This window comes from Vipera berus (genome assembly GCF_964194415.1).
Source record: "Vipera berus genome assembly, chromosome: 1".
NCBI classification, from domain to species: Eukaryota; Metazoa; Chordata; class Lepidosauria; order Squamata; family Viperidae; genus Vipera; species Vipera berus.
In genome coordinates this window covers 255627503-255652126 of record NC_138202.1, presented here as the reverse complement: position 1 = coordinate 255652126, position 24624 = coordinate 255627503, and the positions used below count along the sequence as shown (strand labels likewise).

At 38.8% G+C, this 24624-nt stretch overlaps 2 protein-coding genes across 6 annotated transcripts; one reads left to right on the top strand and one right to left on the bottom strand.

Annotated features, from left to right (window-relative positions):
- TUBE1 (tubulin epsilon 1) lies at positions 1-18871 on the top strand. 5 transcript variants are annotated; one of them, XM_081327245.1, is made up of 12 exons: positions 1-319; positions 2718-2770; positions 2900-2958; positions 3815-3867; positions 5014-5129; positions 7451-7572; positions 8981-9168; positions 10390-10565; positions 11880-12020; positions 15973-16113; positions 17363-17537; positions 17981-18871. In XM_081327245.1, exons 3-12 carry the CDS (start codon positions 2943-2945, stop codon positions 18137-18139), a joined length of 1287 nt encoding a protein of 428 aa, XP_081183371.1. In that variant the 5' UTR covers positions 1-319; positions 2718-2770; positions 2900-2942; the 3' UTR covers positions 18140-18871. The 5 variants fall into 5 exon arrangements, with proteins under 5 accessions (XP_081183371.1, XP_081183373.1, XP_081183370.1 ...); XM_081327247.1 differs by having other exon boundaries at positions 3810-3867; XM_081327244.1 differs by lacking the exon at positions 2900-2958 and having other exon boundaries at positions 45-109; positions 246-319; positions 3810-3867.
- A 653-nt stretch (positions 18872-19524) lies between these two features.
- On the bottom strand, positions 19525-23808 carry CCN6 (cellular communication network factor 6). The gene is made up of 4 exons (XM_081314075.1): positions 23564-23808; positions 22668-22913; positions 20826-21019; positions 19525-19828 (listed from the first exon to the last, which is right to left on the bottom strand). Exons 1-4 carry the CDS (start codon positions 23676-23678, stop codon positions 19547-19549), a joined length of 837 nt encoding a protein of 278 aa, XP_081170201.1. The 5' UTR covers positions 23679-23808; the 3' UTR covers positions 19525-19546.
- Positions 23809-24624: the final 816 nt, after the last annotated feature.

The window sequence follows — 24624 nt, the reverse complement described above, 5'->3', positions numbered from 1 at the left end:
GAACGAGGAGAGGAAGGGGGGGGGGAGGAGAGCATCTTTCAGGCCGGACCCGCCTGAGACGCGAGACCCGCGCGAGCAGCAGTTATGACGCAGTCCGTAGTAGTCCAGGGTGAGCGTGCACGTAATTCCCGGTCCCTCTTGAAGTCTCTTTTTTTTCTTTTTTTCCTCCTTCGTACTGCTCCGTGACAGCTGCCTCCCTCCACTTTTTTTGTGTGTGTGTGTTTCCCTTTAATCTCTCAATACAGTGGGACAATGCGGAAACCAAATAGGATGCCGCTTCTGGGACCTGGCGCTGCGCGAACACGCGACCGTTAACAAGGTAACAAGCCCCACCTCTTAGTACGAGCGCATGCGCAGTTATGCTGTTCAAAGGTTACTTGTTCACCCGTTTTCCTTCCCGTTGTTTAAAATGTTGTTTTTTTAAAAAAAAAAATGGGGGGTGTGTGGCTTTACTCCCTTGTTTTGCCATTGTGGTCCATCCGCATAAGACCACAGCAAACAGTGTGCCGAGTGGGAAGGCAGCAGCGAAGATCTCCTTTGTGGCGAGGTGGTTGCCTCCACAGCCGTCATTTTTGCCGCCACGGTGGGGCGCTGCAGCCCTTCTGTTCCGGGTAGTTCCGGCGACTGGTTACTGTGATTACTGTCCCGCCCGGCGTTCTGTTGTCATGGCTACGATTCCAGTGATGTTCTGGAGCAGGGGTCTTCAAACTTGGCCCTTTTATGACTTGTGGACTTCAACTCCCAGAATTCCTCAGCCAGCAAAGCTGGCTGAGGAATTCTGGGAGTTGAAGTCCACAAGTCATAAAAGGGCCAAGTTTGAAGACCCCTGTTCTGGAGTTTCCCGACAAACCTTCATGTGGGATGTGATTCTACTAGAGTCCATTGACTTCTTTTTTTACTTTTAAGAGCCGACTGGGATCCTTCTTCCTTGAGTAACATGGCTTCGCGCGGATAACCCTCTTCGATTATTGATGAATTGTGTACCAGGGGGTTGGACTAGATGACCGCCAAGATCCCTTCCAACTTTATTATTATTAAGTAGTTTTGGCTTCCAGCAACCAGGTGTTCTCCTTGATTGTCTCTCTAACCTGATCCTTCAAGTCTTCCAATGGTGCATTCATCCCCGCTGTAACCGAGTCCCTCCACCTCGCTGCTGTTGGCCCTCTTCTCTTTCCCTCCCCCTTTCTCATCCTTTACTAGAGAATGAGTGCATAGGGAGTAGGAATAATTTGAGCCTTGATTGTGTGTGCCTCAAATAAGAACTCTGGACTCTTCTGTGATCCATCACTTTGTTGTATTGTGTGACCACGGTGTTCTGAGGTGGAATGGGACAATTCACCAAGGCCAACTCGCCACGAGACAACTCACTGTGGCCAACTTGCTGCAGGATAATTCAACAATTCAGTGTAATTATTTCAAATACAGGTAGTCCTCAATTTACGACCACAGTTTGAGCCCAATTTTTTGTTGTTAAGTGAGAACTTGTTAAGCAGGTTTTGGTCCATTTCCCCATTGACTTTGCTTGACAGAAGGTTGCAAAAAGTGATCACATGATCCCGGGACGCCACAATGGTCATAAATATGAACCAGTTGCCAAGCATGTGAGTTTTGATCACGGGGATGCTGCAAAGGTTGTGACTCTGAAAAACGGCCATAAGTCACTGTTCTCGGTGCTGTTGTAATTGAATAGTCACTAAATGAACTGTTGTAAGGATTACCTGTAGTTTAAAACAATATTTTAATTTTTGTCATTCACATTTCATTTTTGTCCCTCCTTTGGCATTCTTTCTTTAATTATTCTATTCCACTGTTTCTTTGATATTTGTAACTCTTCTCCTGCAGGCAAGTTGGCTGCAGTGAATTGGCCATGATGAGTTGGTTGTGGTGAGTTATCATAGACCCATTCTCAGGAGTCTTTGAACCAAAGTTCAAAATACACACTTCTTTGCCCCATGTTATTTACCGAAAACAAGGTGTACACATTACAATTTTCTTGGGGATGCTTTTTTGCTGCCTACAATGGAAAGCTGGAGAAACCATCCACAAATGGGAACAAGAAGTCTAATCAGGTTCCATTGTATCTGATTTGAAGATCTGTGGGTGGAGGGGAGGCTGAACTTAAATTAAATTAAAGGATAGGTTAACTCTTTCAAGTATATGTGACAGTATGAACTAGATCTAAAATCAGAAAAAAATGTTAAAACGTATAGCAAGCCTAGCACCATAGAATAAGGTTGAAGTGAGCTGTAGTTCAAAAAATTACAGCTTTTATGCTTTTAACATTTTTTAAAAAAATTCATTAATTTTTTAATTAACAGTATTGTAACATCCCAATTTGTTGGAATATTACAGTTGTGTTATTTGTTTCTGAATAGTACTGCTAATTTGTCCTTTCTAATTTCTTCACACAGTTCTTAACATGAATTTTACTGTAAGATTTTGAGTGACTAGCATTCAATAGGTCTTGAGCCTGCTTACAAACTTACCTATCAAAAAATCCAAAGCCATCTTGCAGAATTGTTGTTAAAATAACTTAGAGAATATATCTGTACAAGAAAACAAGATAAACACATCGTGTATGTTTTGAATTACACCAATGGTTTTTTAAATACAATAGGGAGTATAATCTCACAAAGTTATTTTTAAATATTTGTGCTATAATTTATAGCACAGGTCCCAAGTTCAGTTTTTACTTAAAGTATTTTTTATTATTTTAGAAAGGACTTTATGATGAAGCAATAAGCAGTTTCTTTAGAAATGTGAACACTAGGTAAGTTTCTTTGGGAAGTAATATGTTACTTGAGACATTTGGTTTTAAAACTTCTGTATATGTTGAGAGATTCTTTTGTATCAGGCTTTGCATTGCTGAAAGTTTGCATTTTCTTCTATTTTATGAAAGATAAAAGTTCTGGCGTTAATGGTATGACTTTATTGTTCACCATATGTCATTGATGCTGTGTAAGTAAATTTGTTTTGTTATAATCCTGTATGTTAGCAATTCAATGGGGTTTAATTAAGCGAGTATAGGATTGAAGTTTGTATCTCTTTATTTTTGGATTAGGTGAATAGGCAGATTCTGTAGTGATACTCATATCAATGGTTGTAGCAGAATTAAAATAAGTTTATTGTAAACCACCCAGAATCACTTAGTTGAGATGTGTGGTATAGAAATTGGATTAATTAATTAAATGTTACACCACTGTCATGACTTAACTTATTCTGACTGAGCCATAATTCTTGGTATTCATTGTTTTATTTAGAATAATATCATAGTTCCATTTTTCAGTCTCTGAACTATTAGGTCATAAGCTGGCAGCAAAGATTTGGGATGTTAACTGTTCATCCAGATTTTTGTAGCTCTAATTTTATTTGTTACCCTCCATAGTCTGAACAAAAAGCTATTTCCAAGCCAGGGCTACATTGCCTGCACAGTATAGTTGTTTCTTTGTGGCTTGCTAATATAGTGGACTTGTTATAACTTCATCACTTTATCAAGTTGCACTGGAAAAAAAACCCCTCTTATCTGTCTTGCTTTTTATCTTCATAATAGTAGGAAAATAGTGCTGATAACATTATAGTCTTCTGATGTTATCTATTTGAAATCCTGCAAAAGGAGTTACATATGCCAAGCCTCTTTTTTCTTTTATTAGTTTTTATATTTCTCTTGTTTCTTTATTTCATATTAGGAAAAGTATTTTTCAGTTTTTATATGTCAGTGTCTTCTATAAAATGAGAAAGTGTGATGTCACCTGCAAAGGCTGGCTGATCTTTATCCATGATTATAACTAACTGACTTCTGATCTTTCTAGAACAGATGGTGACAATGCTGACATTTCCAGAGGAAAAATCTGTTCCTTAAAAGCACGTGTAAGAGGAGAAAATATTTAATTTAACCCATTCTTTTGCTTTGTAGACTATAAAATGTTCCTAACTTGGAAAGTTTTATTATCAAACATATTTACTCTGTAACTATTGAAATAATATTTATGTGATTGGTTAAACAAGTGAGGTCTTTGTGCCTTTCAGCTTTGTTTTGTAAAGCTCTATAATATTACCTGCTCATATTTTGCCCCCATTTTCAAATAGATAGGACAGGGCATGCAATGGTGTATAGTCTCCTTCAAAAGTGAACTATTAGAAGGAACTTTCCTATGCAAGTTATAATACTGTTGCATCATGCCAGATATAATTTATCACACATACAGTACACACAGTGTAGGATTAGCAATAAAGTAAGTAGTTAATTTAGACATTAATATTTAAATATTTAACAATATATATCTATTACAGTTTTAAAAACAAATTTTGTTTAATAAGTTTATTGTGAGTATAGTCTGAATATGAAATTTAAAAAATGAAAATAAGTACACTTTTGGAATAGGATTACATAGAAAAATCTGCCTGCACAGATGCCTCTCTTAATGAAAAATGTCTTTATGGTTGATGGCTAACTTTTCCCTTTTTATATTTAGTTGTCAGAAAGGGTTGATATATAGTATTAAGAGTCATTATTTTTCCTGAGCATTCTTGCTGCAGAGGTATTCTTGGCTTGAATATCATTATTAAAAGTACAAAGTTTAATCAGAGATTAAACTCAGCCAATCTCAGTGTATACATGGTTGTAGTTTGACAATAAAGGATCATTCATACTTCAAAAAAAACTCATGCTGGAGCTTAGAAAATATGCTTGTTGAGACAAATCACATTGATAAATCCAATTAACTAAGACATAATACTGTAGAAAGTATTTAGTAAAAGCATATATTTTGAGTATAAGTTACATTTATTGTTTTGTATTTAAACATTTGTGTACATTTGATCTTGGAGCTATTTTAATAACAATAATTGAAATTATTTTTTCATTTTATATGAGAATTCAGGATATATTTTTCTGGAGTCAGCTTTTTTAAAATTAAAAGTGTATGTGAAAATTAATCAAAGCATATCTACTTTATTTTTGTGCCCTGTTTTTAAAGGTATGCTGAGTAAATTATTTTTATTCTGCTCCCTCAGGCTTTACTTATTGACATGGAAGAGGGTGTAGTGAATGAAATACTTCAGGGGCCATTGAGAGAGGTATTTGATAGCAAACAGCTGATCACAGATGTTTCTGGCTCAGGGAACAATTGGTAAGAATAAATTCAGGTTCATAAAATTCTTCAACCAGATTCTATTTGAAAAATTTCATATTCAATTGAAATTTTAAGAACTCTTTTTTTCTATCTTTTGCACTTACTGCAATCCCTGAAAGGAGGATATTAAGATGACTATTTAAATCCCAAAATTATAATTGTTTTGCCAAATATATTGCCTGTTTTCATGCTTCCATAAATAGATATTTCATTTTTTGCATATAATTGTATTGATCTATTCATTGTACACTTTGTATCCTGATTTTCAGGTTATAAACATTTACTGTATGTGATGGCTTAGATTTATTCCATTAGGACAGTTGGTCATAAATAGCCCTTGAGGAGAGGAAACTGTCCAGATGACAGTCTGTTTGACTGCCTTTTGAAATAACTCTTAGGACAGTTGGTAATAGCTGGTTTTGGGGGGGGCGGGGGGGGAGGAATCCAGCTGGTCCAAATTCTCTTTATCAGGCACATGCTCATCTGTTCCTAACTGCTGCTGCTTCATTTCATTTGGTCATCTAAGAACAAATTGGAGCAGCTAACCAAAGAGAAGATTTAAACATTTAAGCCCCCCTCCCCCCCCAAACCCAACTTCACACAAGTGCTCTTAAAAGAGATTTCAAATTACATAGAAGGTAATTTCTTGACTTATTTATTTATTTATTTATTTATTTATTTATTTATTTATTCGTTTTATATACCGCCCTTCTTCCGGAGGACTCAGGGCGGTGTACAGAGCAAAGTAAGTATACAATAAACCAACAATAAAACAAATAAAACCCCAGATCTACAAATAAAACCCCAAATCTATCAGGCCAGGCCGGCTTGCTGGAATAGATAGGTTTTTAAATCTCGCCGAAAGGTGCGAAGGTCGGGGGCCATCCGGATTTCGGCTGGTAAGCGGTTCCAGAGGATTGGCGCACCCACCGAGAATGCTCTCCCCCTGGGGGTCACCAGCCGGCATTCTCTGACCGGTGGCACCCTGAGGAGGCCCTCTCTGTGGGAGCGCACAGGACGGAGGGGTATTGACGCTGGCAGTAGGTGCTCCCGTAGGTATTCCGGACCCATGCCATGTAGGGCATTGTATGTCATCACTAGCACCTTGAATTTCACCCGGAAGGCAACTGGAAGCCAGTTATGACCACAATCATCTTAAGTTGCATGGGAAGACTAGAAGAATGTAGATGAAGAGTGGTTTATTGGTGTCAGTTTAATCGTTTAGTGCCGGGGGGAGGGTTAAATTTCAAATATATTTTGTCTTTGTGGTGTCAAAGAATGTCCTTAAACAGACAAAACACTTTGCCCTTTCTGTCCATGTCAACCAGCTTTTGCCTTTACTAGCCGTGGACTGGGAGAAGCAAACCAGTGGGACCAAGAGAGGAAGAAGGGGCTAAGAGGCCTGCTTCCATTTATCATCTTGCTTGTACTTAAATCGGATACTAATGCATATGAGCTCAAAAGACCATATAGGAGCCGTGACCAGGGGGGCTTTTGCCCAGGTTCGCCTGGTGCGCCAGTTGCGACACTATCTGGACCGAGATGCCCTACGCACAGTCACTCATGCGCTCGTGACCTCCCGTTTGGACTACTGCAATGCTCTCTACATGGGGCTGCCCTTGAGGACCACTCGGAGGCTTCAGCTGGAGCAGAATGCGGCCACGCGAGTTGTGATGGGGGTCTCCCGATACTCCCATGTAACACCTCTACTCCGCGAGCTGCATTGGCTTCCGGTTGCCCTCCGGGTGAAATTCAAGGTGCTGGTGATGACCTATAAAGCCCTACATGGCTTGGGTCCGGGATATCTGAGGGAACACCTGCTGCCAGTATCAAGTTCCCTTCGTCCAGTGCGCTCCCACAGGGAGGGTCTTCTCAGGGTGCCACCGGTAAGAGATTGCCGGCGGACGACACCCAGGGATAGGGCCTTCTCAGTGGGGGCGCCTGCCCTTTGGAACCAGCTGCCAGTGGAGCTGAGGACTGCCCCCGACCTCCGTTCATTCCGCCGGGACCTGAAGACCTGGCTCTTCGAGCTCTCTGGCCCAGGCTGAGGATTAATTTATTTTAATTGGGGTTTTACTTATACAGGGATAAATTTAATCTTTTTTAAACTTGGTTTTTTAACTTTTGTATTTTTGGTTTTTAATTACCCTGTAAACCGCCCTGAGTCCTCCGGGAAAGGGCGGTATATAAATGTAATAAAATAAATAAATAAATAAATAAATAAATAAATAAATAAATAAATAAATAAATAAATGATAGCATGTTAATATTAGCACTGAAATAGAAGGGTAGCATATTAAAAAATCTCCTATTTTCAGGGCTGTGGGTCACAATGTGTATGGATGTCAGTACCAAGAGCATATTATTGAAAAATTGAGGAAAACTGCAGAACACTGTGACTGTCTGCAATGCTTCTTTGTTATTCATTCCATGGGAGGGGGTAAGTATTGCTCTAGTCCCAGAGATATAGCCATATACTCTTACATCCAATAAGAAATTTCCGTTTGGTTGGAAATTGGAAAGAAATTTCTGACTTCTGAGTTGACTACAACGTCACAGTTGTTTTTCTATTTGCTGTGAGGCAACATTTTTTTCATTTCTTTCCATTTCCACCTTGCTGGTCATGTTATAGGAAGTGCTGTTGCATTGGGCAAAGTATGCCAATTGATGTTTATAAAAATGCTGTAAAAAAGTTCACTACACTGAAAACAGATGTTTAAAATAAATAAAGGAGATATCTTGCAATGTTTCATTGGCTTCAAAAGATATATTCATTAAAATTATTAGTGGATTTCAATGGTGTTTTTTTTAATTACATTTTTCTTTATGTTTATATACTTTACAAAAATCATATTGCTGTTAGCTTACGTTTGAGTTCTTTGATATATATGAGAGTTCTTGTATTTCATAATGCCCTTGAGCACAAGAAAAATTCTGAGATACAATATTTTGGGTCAAAAACAATGCTTCTCCACTTTCTGTTTATTCATAATTAGGGGACTTCAGGAAGGGAAAATGTTTGTCTATTTCATGTGCAACAAAACGTGAGATGTGGCTTTATCCCCTGCATAGTATTAAACTCCCTACGTGAGGAGAAACTGTCATTGTATGTTAGCTTATAATGAAACAATTCATGAATACTTAGGTAATTAATTGTGTTCCTCTGCTTTTCTCATAATGCCAGGCTTTTCAAGTTATCTTCCACAGAACCCTAGAACATTTAAATGGGTTCCATAAGAAAATAAGGGCCAAAAAAAGGTTCACTCGAACACAATTTTTAGCAGTAGAGCTTTGCCTCTCAACATGGAAATCTTGCAAAAATAAATAAATAAATGTAATAGGTTTCATAGCCTGAAAAAGTTTGAAAAATCCTGCATTTTCAGGCTGTATCTTAGAAAGAATACCCTGCAACACAGCGTTGTACGGACACATCGTCAGTCACATATGTTAGTTCCTGTAATGATTTAGGTTAGGAAACATTGATTTCCTGCCCAGTATACTGAGCCCGCAAAAGTATTTGGCATCTTGCACATTATTATTCTTTTTGTGGCCTGAATCTATCAGGATTTTTTTAAGGGCAGCCTTTAAATGAATGTGTAAATGTCAGCCTTACAAGGTAGACCAGGCTAAGAAATCAATGCCATATAGGTCGGGACTTCCCCTCTCCTTCACTTTCTCTTTGGGTGAACTAGGGAGGGGCATGTCTAACACATTTTCTCATAAGTTTTCCAATAGATGTTGCCTGAGGTAAATTGTGTAAACATTGATTTTGAATTTTTTTTAAAAAAAATCTATAATTTGTAAGACAGGTCATTTTGTCATTGTAGTTATTCCCTTATTTCTTCTAGGAACAGGATCTGGTCTTGGTACATTTTTACTAACAGTGCTCGAAGATGAATTTCCAGAAGTGTATAGATTTGTGACTTCAGTTTATCCATCTCGTGAGGATGATGTCATCACGTCTCCATATAACAGTGTGTTGGCTATGAAGGAACTCAGTGAACATGCCGACTGCGTCTTGCCCATTGAAAATGAGGTGAGCTTTTGTCAAGGCCTGAGAATTGACCTTAGAAGGGGAGTTCTTTTCCATCTTTAATATAAACTTTGTAAGTAGAAATTCTGAACTGATAGCTTCTGCATGCTTTTTCCATTGTGGAACTATTCTGAGTCAAGACCAATGACAGCTTTGCTTTTTAAAGTGAACGGAAGAGACATTTTTGCACTTTTTAAATAAAAACAAAATATTTCCTTATTAAAGTAGTATATGACCAATGTATGTATTGTGTAAATTTTTAGCCTTTCATGTGTATGTATTATATGTATATGTGAATATGTTTATTCTGCATTTAATAGGAATTAAATATTTTGCTTGGTTCTCTACATCGGAGGTCCCCAACCTATGGGCCGTGGCCCACTACCAGACCACGGCCTCTTGGTTACTGGGCCGCAGGAGTGGCTGGCCAGTACACATGCGCATGCACGTGTACACACTCTCTCTTGTGCTGGCGCTAACTGATCCGCGCATTGGTGCTAGCAGCCCCATTTGTGGAGCGCACATGTTCACATCCCCATTCATGCGCACACAGCCACTTGCATGTGTGTGCATGCGCACATAAAGGTGCCTTCCTCTTCCTTTCCCACCGGGCTGCCAATCCAGAAAAGTTGATGACTCCTGCTCTACATTGATTTAGTATATGTTTGGATGTTAAATTTGTGAAGCATCTTGCAACTTTTTAGTTTTTTAAATTATTTTTTCTAATTAGTTTTAATAACAATGTTATTATTTATGTGTATATCCAATCTCTAGGAGCCCAAGGCAGTGTAAATTGCATTATCCTGCTCATATTTCCATTGTGAATTGGGCTGAGTGATATTGACAATCCACAATCGCTTATTGAATATCCATGATGGAGAATCCGCCTGATCTTGGATTTTTCATCTTCCTAGTCCAACTCCTTGATTGAAAGCACTGTTTAGAATATCATAAGCTCTACCCATTTCATGGAGCTACTCTAAGACTAACTAAATCTGTCATTCTATTATAAAATCCAGTCCATTGTAGTTTTGCTTATTTTGTCATTTAAGGTTTACATGTATTTGAAACAAATTAGAAACATAATAAGGCTGCATTCCTGCATTGTGATGAAATACTTTGAAAATATCTTTCCTGCTCAATGGATTTAATTAGAACTATACAATAATTATTGACTTTGCATAATATAAATATTTTTCATTGTTTTTTCTTCTTCTTCCAAAGTCTTTATTTGACATAGTTAGTAAAATTAACCAGATGTCCAACTCTGGAAAGCTAGGATCAACGGTGAAACAAAGCAGCTTGGTGACTTCCAGTGCAGGTGGAATAAAACATCTTCAAGAAAAACCGTTTGATGCTATGAACAACATTGTGGCTAACTTACTATTGAATTTGACCAGGTGAATTTTTTTAAGCCTTCTAAGATATATATATATATACTGCTCAAAAAATAAAGGGAACAGAAAATAAGACATCCTACTATTAAATACAGTACATTGTGTTGTTTAAGTGTTCCCTTTATTTTTTTGAGCAGTATATATATATAGATAGATATAGATAGATAGATATAGATGTGTAAATTATTCAAATTGCTAATAAAGAATTTAGGGAGGCTGATATGATCATTTCGAACTTCTTATGTTCTCATCAGTCAGTCATACCCTTTTTATCTGAGATTCGAACCTGGGCTGATTATATATTAGGCAGTTGTTTTAACTTCCTGAGCCACAGGTTCTTTCTCTCTTTATTAGCTAGGAAGCAAGGGAGATATATGTGTTAAGTATTTGTCAAGTCTTTTGAATACACCTTGCTAATCAAATCTTTCTTTCCTGTTTTGGCCTAACTCAAGGCTATCCACAGGATATAGTCACAACTTACGACAGCTCATTATTTGTGTAAATTATTCAAATTGCTAATAAAGAATTTAGGGAGGCTGATATGATCATTTCGAACTTCTTATGTTCTCATCAGTCAGTCATACCCTTATCTGAATTTTTGAATAATTTACACAAATAATGAGCTGTCATAAGTTGTGACTATATCCTGTGGATAGCCTTGAGTTAGGCCAAAACAGCAAAGAAAGATTTGATTAGCAAGGTGTATTCAAAAGACTTGACAAATACTTAACACATAGATATATAGATATAGATATATATTGTACTTATACTAAAATATGTTATCTTGTTGAAATGAAGGTTCTACATTTTTCCACAGGTCATAGTCACTTGCTTATTTACAAGTAGCCATCTCCTTAAAAATGATGTGAGTTGATGTTTTTCTGAGAAGCTTAAAAGGCCAGGTGCTGGGAGGGGCAGTGAAAGAAAATAAATTGTTGTAAAGCCCCTGAGCACACTTGCTAAATTGAAAGGATAAAATTCATTCTTTTTGTTGAGGCCCTGTTTGGCTTTGAATGGGAAGTTTGAAACTTTGTTTCTGTAGCATTTGTGTATAATTGATAAACATAGGTATAGTTTTGCAAAATATCAGCGTATCCCTATGTAGAATTTCCACCAGTCTGGGTCTCGTAGCAAGGGCAAAGTCACAGGATTTTTTTTTCCTTTTCTACCCTTCTGAAATAAGTATTATGATTAGTCTGATTGTTAAACTCAGAGCTTTTAAAGCACCACATAACTTGGCAGAGAAGATCTGTAATCACCTCCTCAAGCATGAAAAGGACTGTTTGATCGTATACAACTTTTGTACGTTATTTTCAGCTCGGCTAGATTTGAAGGCTCTCTTAATATGGATCTTAATGAAATCAGCATGAACTTGGTGCCCTTTCCTCGACTTCATTATCTAGTTTCCAGCTTGACTCCTCTTTATACTCTGGCTGATGTTAATGTGCCTTCTCGAAGGTGAGTATTTTTATTCAGCATTGTTCCTAGAAGGGTAACCTGTCAAAACTAGCATTATGCTTTGAAGACTCTCAGCTCTTGGCTGTTTTTACATGTAAATGACAAGTGTATGCTAAGTAACTTGAAAATGAATCTGCTTTGGAACATCCATAGGTGAAAACAAATGAAATTTCTTTTTTTTTTAAATTAAAGAGTTTTACAAAAACAAGATTTTACAATATATCCCCAAATCCCCCCCACCCCAAACCCGCTCACTTCCCCCCCCCCACTTCCCAGAGCTAAATACAGGATTATAGTTATAATAATCATATTCTAAATAAAAATTATGCATAATATACAATTAACCAAATTCATAATGTGCTTTAACTCCCCTTTAACATAACTACATACAAAGTACCAATAACAATATCCCTCTAAAATCTACTCATAACTTTTTAGTCCCATATTTGTTCTGAATATAATCTATCCATCTCCTCCAAACTGAAATATATCTTTCCTCTGAATGATCTTTCAAGTAAGCAGAAATCTTAGACATTTCTGCAAGATTCGAAACTTTAAACACCCATTCTTCTATAGTAGGCAAACTATCCTTCTTCCAATATTGTCCCACCAGTAACCGTGCTGCTGTTATCATATTCAACATCAAATTAGTTTCTTTAACAAATTTCTTTTGTTTAGTGATCAGCAGTCTAAATGAAATATTTAAAGGAAAAAATAATGTTTAGCCTTGTGTCGGCTGTTTTCATATTGAACACATAAAACAGGTAGTAGAAGGTTTTATATCTGAGAAGGAGGTTCACATAGTGCTTATCCACTCCTCCTAAGTATTGTCACAGCAAGGATATAATAACCATTCTGAATATCGTCATGGAAGCTACAATAAAAGAACGTGCAAATTTCTTTCTCCCTGGATCCAGGCAGGGAGGCTGCCCTCCACAAATGAGGTTTTTTTTTTAGAATACCTACCCTTCAGAGAGAAGGATATCGTGTCAAGCCCAAAAAAAGTTTTTTTTTCCCATATAGGGGAAGGTAAGAGTATTTAAACTAACATTCCATATTGTTAATCTTTGAGTTTAGTCAACGTCTTTTTCTTTTCTTTTTGGTGCCTTCAGTTTAGATTTGATTCCTAGCAACTGCCTGGAAAGTCCCTTGCCAAGTTTTCTTGGCAAGATTTTTTGGAAGTATTTTACCTTTCCCTCCTTTTCACAGTTGAAAGAGAGCGATTGTCCCAAGATCCTCCAGCTTGCTTTCTACCAAAGGCAGGATTTTTGCCAAATGCTTTAACCACTACACATAATTGGCTCTCCAACCTGTTCATATCCCATTAGAGATAATGCTGGTCACCCCCATGGTATTAATCTTTGTTCTACTGCAACTTTCTAGTTTGACCAATAATTGTCAACAAAAACTAGAGGTAGTCAATTTGTTAGAAAAAACTGAATCTTTAACCAATAATTATCCGTTTCCAAACTTGAACTTCAGTTTTAGGCATCCTTGTCTACAATCTGATCAAAATGCTTGGCTTGTACTGGCTTTAATGCATTCTACTCAGCATAAATTCTCACTTGTGCAGCATGTATGATTTGGTTAAGGTTCTATCGTTGAAGAATTTTTATGCTTAAGATATTAATTCTCAAACTGGATTTTTTTAAAATAAAGCCCTTTATGGCAGCTGACGATTTTAAAGCTGACTGGAAGATGTAATCCTGGTATACAAGAACAGGTTAGGACTAGATTAGGCATACTAGGTCTCTTTGGAATAGAAAATTACCCCAAATATTTAAAGATATACATCTGTTTTATTCTGTTCCCTTGTGTAATCCAGCCTTAGTTTTTGCCTTATAGACCAAAAGTTAATATTTTAGATATTTTTAAAACTGAATATCAGACTATTTAGCTTGCTTTTAAGCCTAGTCGGGAGTTGCAACGTGATTGCAATGTCATTTGCATAAAGGGAGTATTGGGATCTTATGGCCTGCCTTTTTAGGTGGATGGAAGTCTGGGTAGGTTAGGACTTCTACCGTGCAGTTGATATACAGTTTGAACAGAACTGAATATATTTTTGGCAGTCTCCTCTTTGTATGCATAGCCATAGGGTGTCAGAGAAAGTCCCTTGCGAATGGCATCTCGTTCTTAAAAAAGAATTAGTGCTAATTGGGAATCAGTATAGGTGCCTGTCAATAAATATTTTTTTAACTTTCTCCCATGGAATAGTTCTACATAACACATCATAACATAACAAAGAATAACAGAGTTGGAAGGAACCCTAGAGATCTTCTAGTCCAACCCCCTGCTCAAGCAGAAGATCCTATACCAGACGTGTGAAACTCACGACGTCACGTGACGTCGCGCAACGTATCGGGACAGTTTTGCCATTGCCGGCAGTGGGGTGGGCACAGCTTCTGGATGATGCGTCCGGCCCACGGGCCGGCAGTTTGACACCCCTGTCCTATACCATTTCAGACAAATGGCTGTCCAGTCTCTTCTTGGAAGCCTCCAGTGAAGCTATTCGGCTGGTTGATTGCTCTCACCGTTAGGTTGTTTCTCCTTAGTTCTAGGTTGCTTCTCTCCTTGATTAGTTTCCATCCATTGGTTCTTGTCTTGCCCTCAGGGGCATAATGGGCAGCTTTGAAATGTAAGAAGGTCAAGTATGCAGAGGATTTCTTTTTCTGAACATTTCTGTATGAGATGGTATAGTACAGGGGTCGGCAACCTGAAAAAGGAAAAGAGCCACTGGGAACCGGTTCCATCACACACAAAAAAAAGTGGGAGCCGCGTGCGTGCGTCCATGCACGCGCATGCGCAAAAACTTTGCGCATGCGCAAAACATTTTTCCTTGCGCATGCGCGGACACCCGTGGTTGCCACTTTTTTTGTGTGTGATGGAACCGGTTCCCAGTGGCAGCGGCGCCGCTTGTTCGGAAAGCTGCCACGGCCCGTTTGCAGAGCTGCTGCCTTCGGCAGCCTGCAAACATGCCGCAGCAGCTTTCCCAAAGAGCGGCGCCGCTGCCCGTTCGCGTGGAGGTGCGCGCGCACCTCTCCAAAGGTTTGGAGAGGTGCGCACGCACCTCCGCTCGTTCGGAGAGGTGCACGCGCACCTCTCGGAACGAGCAGTGGCGCCGCTTGTTAGGAAAGCTGCCGCGGCCCGTTTGCAGGCTGCCGCCTTCCTCTGAAGGCGGCAGCTGTGCAAACAGGCCGCGGCAGCTTTCCCAACGAGCGGCGCCACTGCCTGTTTGGGCGGAGGTGCGCAAGCACCTCTCCAAAGGTTTGGAGAGGTGCGCGCGCACCTCCGCCCATTCGGAGAGGTGCGCGCGCACCGGGCAGCTGGGAGCCGCAGGAGATGGCTCAAAGAGACGCATGCGGCTCCGGAGCCGCGGGTTGCCAACCCGTGGTATAGTACAAGAATACTCTGAATCCTGCTTGCTCATCTTTAGTTATGCTTTCCATTTCCATCCATTCTTATAGTTTTAAGTCTTTGGCATATTATTTGCTAACTGCACTGAGAAGATAAGCAGCTGGCTAAAAATGGGAAAATTCATTTTCCTTATTTCAGGTAATATATCATCAAAACACAGGGTCTTTCTGACTTAAGGATTGTATTAATCTAACTATACCTCTTCGGGAGATGTGAGGCCTGCTGTTCACTTGGCCAGAATTTGTATTGTTCTTGTTCAGTCTGCTGTATTGTCAGAATCTACAAATCTGATTTTCTTTTCCTTTTAAGGAAGATTATTTTTTTTTTTTTTAGATTCTAAAGGACATGTACCTGACCTTTCGGGAACCAGGGGTGGGATGGGGGGGTTGTAGGAAATAAAATTCACAAATATGTTCTTACTATTCATATAATTACAGTAGACTTTCCAAAAGCTTGCAACCAGAATATATACAAAATACATATTTACCTTATTTGTCATATATTCTTAATGCTGTTAAATAATTCCTCTGTTTTTTAGGTTGGATCAAATGTTTTCTGATGCTTTTAGCAAAGAACACCAGCTGTTACGCGCTGATCCAAGACATAGTTTGTACCTTGCTTGCGCCCTCTTAGTCAGAGGAAACGTACAGGTTTCAGATCTTCGTAGAAATATTGAACGGTTTGTACTAAAACATATGTTCCCAAGAATTACTAATTGCTTTTTCAAAAGGCCAAAATACAGCATTTTTGAGATTAGTGTCATCTCTTCCTAATGCACAAGTACACTTACGTTGTAAATGATCGTATTGTTGAGAATACAGAAGCTTTTGGTAATTTAATCTTACATTTTCTTGAACATAGAATTTGATGTACATGTAACGTTCAGAAGCCTTGCGAGTCTGGCCAACTCAGAAAACAAGAATCACTTGGATTTCTAGAAAAATCTTTTATTGCTAGGAATATGTAAGAATCATAAAGCCCTACAGAGTCATTATTCTGTGGGACTTACACCTGCTGTATTAAGGCAGAACTATTATTTTTCTCATGTTCACACACCCCCCAGAATCTCCCTGGACTCAAGAATCTCTTTTGTAACAAAGCTGTTTTCTCCCTTAAGAGTCTCATTGCGTCTTCTGTGTTCCCAAGATCTTTTAGGCATCTTTAGGCATCAGTTTGATACATGGTTTAGAAACTAGCACACAGAATGTAAAACTCAGATTTAGCATCAATTTTTGACAAATGCTTTTGAATGCACTTCCATTAAAAGGATCGTTAGAATGTCTTTATTGCATACACCTGCTGCCGGCATCAACTTCCCATCATCCTGTGCGCTCCCATAGGGAGGGCCTCCTTAGGGTGCCGCCGGTCAGGGAATGCCGGCGGGTGATCCCCAGAGGGAGGGCAGTCTCTGTGGGCGCACCTGCCCTTTGGAATGATTTACCTGTGGAACTCCGGACTGCCCCCGACCTGCGCTCGTTTCACCGGGACCTGAAAACCTGGCTTTTCAATTTATCCGGCCTGGACTGAGGGGGGTTTTAGTTTTAAATTTTAACATTGTTTTATTGTTGGGCTATTATTTAACTCTTTTTAATTCTATTTTTATCTTAATTTATATTGTCTTTTAAATATTGCCCTGTAAACCACCCTGAGTCCTTCGGGAATAGGGCGGTATAGAAAACTAAATAAATAAATAAATAAATACTAGTGCTGAGGACATCAGTTTAAATGTCACTGGAAATAGTGAGATCTGCCGCTAACTATGCTCTGTGTAATGGCATCTTCTCCAACCAGGCACCCTTGAGATATGCTAATCTAATTTTATTAATCATAATCTGACTTTATTGCCTGGAATTAGAGTCCATTTAGGAAGCATAATATAGCACTAATAATTGCTTGCTATTATTTCAGCCCTAAATTTCTGGTTGCAGGTTGAAGCCTTCACTTCAGTTTGTATCCTGGAATCAAGAAGGATGGAAAACTGGTTTGTGTTCAGTACCTCCAGTTGGCCATTCCCATTCTTTGTTGGCACTGGCAAATAACACCTGCATTAAACCAACTTTCATTGAACTCAGAGAGAGATTCATGAAGTTGTACAAGAAAAAGGTATATACCCTAAAATGAAAAATCATGGAACTATTTTAATTACTTCATTTATACTTGTGTTATTCTCAGTATAAGGAAATGCCCTCTGTATCAAAACACTATGTACCTATGTCAGCTGGCTTCCCTGTTTATAGACTGTAGTAGGGTTGTATTATATTTGAAGGTATATCAATGGCCAGTTGGCTGCAGTGCAAAGTTATATAATCAGAATGGGAGAGAGAGGAAACAAGAAAAAGTCTGTGTGTGTGTGTGTGAAAGAGAGAGAGAGTGCAGGTGACAGATGATATCTATATTTTTTTAAAAAAAAACTACGTAGATTTTCTACCATAAGTGGTCATTTGTTCTGTTACTTTTCAATTTTAGGAGTACAATTGCATTTATGTGAAATATTTATCCCAGCAAAGGATATGCTGCATAATTGAAGCTAATACTTGTTTCTGCAGGCTCACCTTCATCATTACCTACATGTTGATGGGATGGATCAGAACTGTTTCTCTGAAGCACTTTCATCGCTGTCAAACTTAATAGAGGACTATAATCAGCTTGAAGCTGCTAACAGTGGGCCTGCAGTAGATCCACCAAGATTGAAGATAGTGATGTAGCTATGCAGTAGGAAAAATTCAACCATGTGTGTGTGTGTGTGTGTGTGTGTGTGTGTGTGTGTGTGCGCGCGCGCAATCTAATCCATGGTGAGCACCACTCAAGTTGGCTGATTCAGTTGGACAAACACAAGGCCAGTTCTAGTTGATAAATTCTTAACAAATGATCTTTTATGACAATCAGAATTACTGTTACTCTTGAAAGAAAGTGGAAACATTCAGTCTGCCCAACTGTTTCATAACGTATGTTTTTTATTTTGCACAGAGACTGTACTAAGATTGGATAATACAAATCTCAACTTATATTGTGAAATGCACTTTTACCTCAAGCACTGGTAATTTTGTATGTATATTTTTTGAAATGAAACCATTTTGAATATAAATATTTCTCATGTTTTTTATATTAATACTTTAAGTGTAAAATAATTCCTTGTTTTGAATTTGGAATTATTACCTGTGCAATATTTGCTGACTGTCCTATTGACCTATGAGGTTTACTGCAGACAGAAATCCCAATATGAAGTAAAAGCTGTCTAGTTTAGAATCCAGTTCCCTGTTTCGGATTCTATCAGTTGCTCCAATTTAACTGAGGTTTAGGCGCACACACTGCTAGTTTCTTTGGATGTTATTCTGATTCAGAGCGAAGTGTGATGCAGTCGTTCAGAAGTCTGTGGCTTTGAATGAGATGCATTTTTCTGTGTGTTCTTGAAAATAAAACAGTCATAATTATTAATTATTATTATAATCATTATGCAGACCAGGATCCTTCCTGTTCCTACGGATGGTTGGGTAGAAAGATTAACAAAAACTGCAGTTATAGAGCAAATCTTCAGTTTGAGAGTAAAATGAAATTCTACAGTCTACAAAATATATATTGCTAGTTTTGCTATGCTGTTGGCTGAGATTTGTGGAGTTACTGCTAAATACAAACTAAATTATGTGGGGATGTTGAGTTATGAAAGGTGGACATTTTGGATCATATTATGATGCATAGATATTTTGAAAAAGATACCTACCAACTCCAGAAACATGAATATTTGACAGTTATAACAAGCAAGCCATATCTCTAACATAAAATGGGTCCCTTCATGTGCATGAAGATGTTTTTCTCAAGTATATAACCAGGTTGAAATAAATCTGTTTTTATTATATTCAGGAATTGTGTTGAAATCAACACACCAATTGAAATCAACACATTAGGCCACTAATTATTTGCTTCTTGCTCAAGAGTGACCATAATACTGCAAATAAGTGTTTTTCTCATATAGTTCCTTTTTATTCTTAGGGTTTAAAGACATTCAAAACTATTTAAAAATAATCTTTTTGGTTAATATTTTATATACTGGGCAGTGAATTGCATTTCATGGCAAAAAAAAGAAGGGGGGGGGGTATTTTCTTTCCACACATTTCTTATAAAAGCCTGAGTTCAGAAAACAAGTCTCCTTCATCATCACATATCTTTTGACAAACACAAGATGTAATCCACATCATCTTCCACTTGATGGGTGCTTCCTCAGGGCAATCAAACTGTACTGTAATCATTACAGACTTATTGGGTATGCAGCATCTCTCATCCAGGCAGATTCCACAAAACACAGGTTTGTATATTTGTCTGCTTGTGCATCCAGAGAAGGCTAGTTTCTCAGCTTTAGCAAGCTGAAAGGTGGGCCGACATGTTTTTCCTTTTGGAATCTCAAAAATACACACAGAAAAGATAGAAAATTATGGTCAATATGCACACTGGATTACATAGTAGAATTTAGGGCAGCATTTTACATCAGTTGCATTGAGTTCTTGGTTTGGCGGGTCGAATCCCGAGTGCCGCGTAACAGAGTGAGCACCTGTTACTCGTCCCAGCTTCTGCCAACCTAGCAGTTCGAAAGCACATAAAAATGCAAGTAGAAAAATAGGGACCACTACGGTGGGAAGGTAACAGTGTTCCGTGTGCCTTTGGCGTCTAGTCATGCTGGCCACATGACCACGGAGACGTCCTCGGACAAGCGCTGGCTCTTCGGCTTTGAAACGGAGATGAGCACCGGCCCCTAGAGTCGGAAACGACTAGCACGCATGTGCGGGGGAACCTTTACCTTATAAGGTAAAGGTTCCCCCGCACATGCGTGCTAGTCGTTTCCGACTCTAGGGGCCGGTGCTCATCTCCGTTTCAAAGCCGAAGAGCCAGCGCTTGTCCGAGGACGTCTCCGTGGTCATGTGGCCAGCATGACTAGACGCCAAAGGCACACGGAACACTGTTACCTTCCCACCGTAGTGGTCCCTATTTTTCTACTTGCATTTTTATGTGCTTTCGAACTGCTAGGTTGGCAGAAGCTGGGACGAGTAACAGGTGCTCACTCTGTTACGCGGCACTCGGGATTCGACCCGCCAAACCAAGAACTCAATGCAACTGATGTAAAATGCCTACCCCCTCCGTCAGCAATCACTAAAACAAACAGAAGGCAACAAATCCTTAATTAGAAGTAATTGGTAGATATAAAAGCAATGCAGGAAAAGGCCCACAGAACTAAATGACTGAGCTATTAATCCTGACTCCTGTTCCTCAACCCTACTATTTCCTAGCCCATAACTCAAACTAAAGGGCAAAATGATAGTCTGCACTATGTTTCTTTTTAAATCTGTGTTCATTAAACATTTGCTTTCTGAGTAAAGAGGCAGTTTGGGCATTACAATTTACCTTCAGCATCTTTGTAAAATTTGCTTGGCAGGGTTGAATATAACACAGTCTCTTTTCCTTCCTCATTTCACATTTACTGTTTCCGTTGGTCACCCTGTCAGAGATGCCAATGCCACACGTTCGGGAACAAGGTGTCCATGGAGTTGTTTGTATGAGGCATTTCTTTTTCAAAACAAGAGGAACATTTCTGAAAGCTAAAAGGCAGAAATATATTGATTTTTTTACATTTTAAACTAAAGGCTAAAAATATTGAATGATAGTAAGCAAACCACAATATAAGATAAAATATGGCAAAAATGATTTTTAAAAAATGCCACTATATTTAAGTCAGGGGTCTTCAAACCTGGCCCTTTTATTCCTTCTGGGAGTTGAAGTCCACAAGTCATAAAAGGGCCAAGTTTGAAGACCCCTGATTTAAATTCATGAGCTTAAGGTTTTTTGCGGAATTGGCCAATGGATGTGTTCCTCTTCAAATTTTCATGAAATTTCACAGAACTTTGGTACCTGTTACTCTTGAACTTAATTCTATATGAATTTGATTTTCTTTGGGCACTAACAGTTCTATGTGTTAAACTGTTTCTTTAAAGTCTCCATCAGCAAATCCTGATGGGAGTTTCAGAGGATGACTGACCAGATGTAAACAATGCACAGCTCAAGGGATAAAGCAGAAGAGCCAGGATTCCTGGGAAGTAAACAGCAGCTTAAAATCTCAGTGCAGGAAGCAAAGTAAAAACTGTCACAGATCTGAAATAAATAAAGCGAGGTTACAAAATGGCATATTTTAATAGATGATATATTTAGATTTATTGTATATAACGTAATTGCATTGCGTTTTCTACAGGGACTTGTTAACTAGGACAGTAAATGAAAAAAGCAAGAAAGACAGCGGACATTCCAATAAAGCTTTGCATCTGGCAAAATAAACAACTGTGAAAACAATTATTTATCATGCTGCGTGCAAACCATGTATTAATAGCATAAAAGTGGTCAGCTGCTTGGTTTTTAGAATTTGAGGCAGCGTTTCCACAATTGCTTACTTTTATTTTTTTATTTTTTATTTTTAATTTAATTATTTTAATTCCATTTATATCCCGCCCTTCTCCGAAGACTCAGGGCGGCTTACAAGCTTAGCAGTAGCCTTCATTCTATGTATATGCCTGCTTATTAGGGCTTTCACACACACCCCAAGCGGCATTATTACAAAGTCAGCTTAATTGCCCCCAACAATCTGGGTCCTCATTTTACCTACCTCGGAAGGACGGAAGGCTGAGTCAACCTTGAGCCTGGTGGGACTCGAACCTGCACTAATTGCAGGCAGCTGGTGTTACTTAAGGAAGCATTAGCCCACTGCTCCACCAATATTTATCCTAATATGTCAGGTGTGAGAAAAGGATTGGTATCCTTGAACCCCAAATTAAAAAGCGGAGCTTCCCAGCAAGCTGGCCCTGAGTTTGACATCACACAGTAGGCCAGCTATTCCTTTCTCCCCTGCCCTCGCAAAGAAAGCCAGTCTCTCAAGGTAGACATTTCGTATGAGATTGCAGAAATCACACAAGACCTCACGATAACGCCAGACTATCCTGAAACTTTAGCAGCCATGTGCATGATTTTGAATGGATTCTAATTTACTGGGGAAGTAGAATATTCAAGGATATCTGGCAGATGTGGAGAGGCCAGCCCTGTTCTCAAATCTTGTTGCTTTTTGGTTAAAAAAAAAACAGCCTATGGCGAGATAGATGGCAACTAAATTTAGCAAATAAAATATCAGCTTTTTTTAATTAATGAGACACGTCTTCTTTTTTTTTAACACTAATAATATTTCATTGGTCCAACCTTGTATACCTGACATTATTCGGTAATGTCTTGATCGCCGTTCTTCCGAATGCCCTAAAGCACAGTTGGAATATCCATCCTTCTTTTTGTCCTTGAGCAATGCGCAGTCATATGATGCTGACGTCGGGATGATGAATACCGGTGTGCAGCCAATGGCACCATTCACACACAGGCACGAAAACACAGGAGAAGGCTGGAAAGATTGGCCATTGGTATAGTATATACCATTTAGCTCACAGCCAACGGCTATCATATCTTGAAATAGCAAAACAGTGAATAAATGTCAGGGAAATCAATTAAATATAAATATTGCAGGTGATATGTTTGAAGTTACCTATCAAGGAAATGGATGGCATATAAATTTAATAATGAAGCAGGTAATTAGTATTAAAGAATGTTTCACATTATTCAAAACAGTTTGCATGCACATAAAAACACATGCAGCTTTGTTAAGATTTGAAGCATTCTTGCTATTTCATATTTTCTGCTGTTCTTCAGTATTTTCCATAGACAAAAAAAAACCAGGATCTAATGGTAAAATCTCCATTATCTCAGCTTTCTAATCCTAAAAATCCTTTTTAAAGGGGAAATCTATTTAGTTAGCTTTGGAAAGCTTTGGTGGGATTAGATTCCTAACAATTAAGAAAGTTCCGGTTCAAAAATTCACTTGTTCAATTAATTTCTAGTGTCATTAATAGCTAAAGACTACGTTCCTCTGTTATTTCAGAGAGTGATACAAGCCACTATTTCAGAGCGTGCTCCCTTATCTCTGTTTCGGAAGAAAAATAGCAGGGTACAGAACGTGGGTCAGTTGGGAGTGCCCTTTCTTTGCAGCCCTGCAGCCCCTTGATAAGAAATAGAAAGAAAACCGTGAAGACTTACATGCACATATTCCTCTTTCATACCTAGGCTTATCTGCAGAGTAATCACAGTAGAGTCCCTTGTGATGGTCACAGACCTCTGCTTCATTACAGGTGGTGTTTGCTTGTTTGGCACACATCCAGCAACATCCGCAGCCATCTCTCAGCAGGCTCACCCCAGGACTGCAGCTTGGCACAGGTGGGCATCTGCAGGGCCAGTGACATAACTCTTGGCGCTGATGCGGTTCACTGTTGGCTGCACCTTCTCCACTCTTTCCTTGATGCTGCCTTTGGCCTGATGCCCTAAAAGAAAGCTTTCATACAGGTGGACTCATCTGAGAGCTGGAAAGCTTGCAGTGACATATCACGACTTTTTTTTCCCAAGTGCAACAAAATCCTGAATATTAATACCCTTTTATTACAAGAGGGTGGGACACTCTACAACCTGTGCAATTACTCTTCCACCTCAATGACTCCTAAAACACAAAATAGCATAATGGATACAAGTCTACCTAGGAGTCCTAAAAGTAATGCCTAATGTGTTTCCCTACAGCCTGATCTCATGAGCCATTGAAGATTCAGGACCAAAGCAAGAGGACAATATGTTTATCATCTATTAATGAAGAGAAGGACGAGAGGGGATAGCAGTGTTCCAATATCTCAGGGGTTGCCACAAAGAAGAGGGAGACAAAAGCTATTCTCCAAAGCACCTGAAGGCAAGACAAGAAACAACGGATGGAAACTAACCAAACAGAAGCAACCTAGAACTAAGGAGAAATTTCCTGACAGAACAATTACTCAGTGGAACAACCTGCCTCCTGAAGTTGTGAATGCTGCAACACTGGAAGAGACTGGACAGCCATTTGTCTGAAATAGTATAGGTATAGGGTTTCCTGCCTGAGCAGGGGGTTGGACTAGATGACCTCCAAGGTCCCTTCCATCATCATCATCATCATCATCATCATCATCATCATCATCATCATCAACATTATTATTATTATTATTATTATTATTATTATTATTATTATTATTATTATTATATAACTTTTATTCATTAAACATGAAACTCAGTCAACTGAACACTCAGATTGACTGGCACTAATGGT

Coding starts and splice junctions, on each gene's coding strand:
- TUBE1 (XM_081327244.1), top strand. CDS start 85: ATGACGCAGTCCGTAGTAGTCCAGG. Junction 3,868..5,013: donor TCTGTTCCTTAAAAGCACGT/GTAAGAGGAGAA, acceptor CTGCTCCCTCAG/GCTTTACTTATTGACATGGA. Junction 9,169..10,389: donor TCTTGCCCATTGAAAATGAG/GTGAGCTTTTGT, acceptor CTTCTTCCAAAG/TCTTTATTTGACATAGTTAG.
- CCN6 (XM_081314075.1), bottom strand. CDS start 23,678: ATGGCTGCGGATGTTGCTGGATGTGTGCCAAACAAGCAAACACCACCT. Junction 22,914..23,563: donor TACTCTGCAGATAAGCCTAG/GTATGAAAGAGG, acceptor TGCTATTTCAAG/ATATGATAGCCGTTGGCTGT. Junction 21,020..22,667: donor ACATTACCGAATAATGTCAG/GTATACAAGGTT, acceptor TCTGCCTTTTAG/CTTTCAGAAATGTTCCTCTT.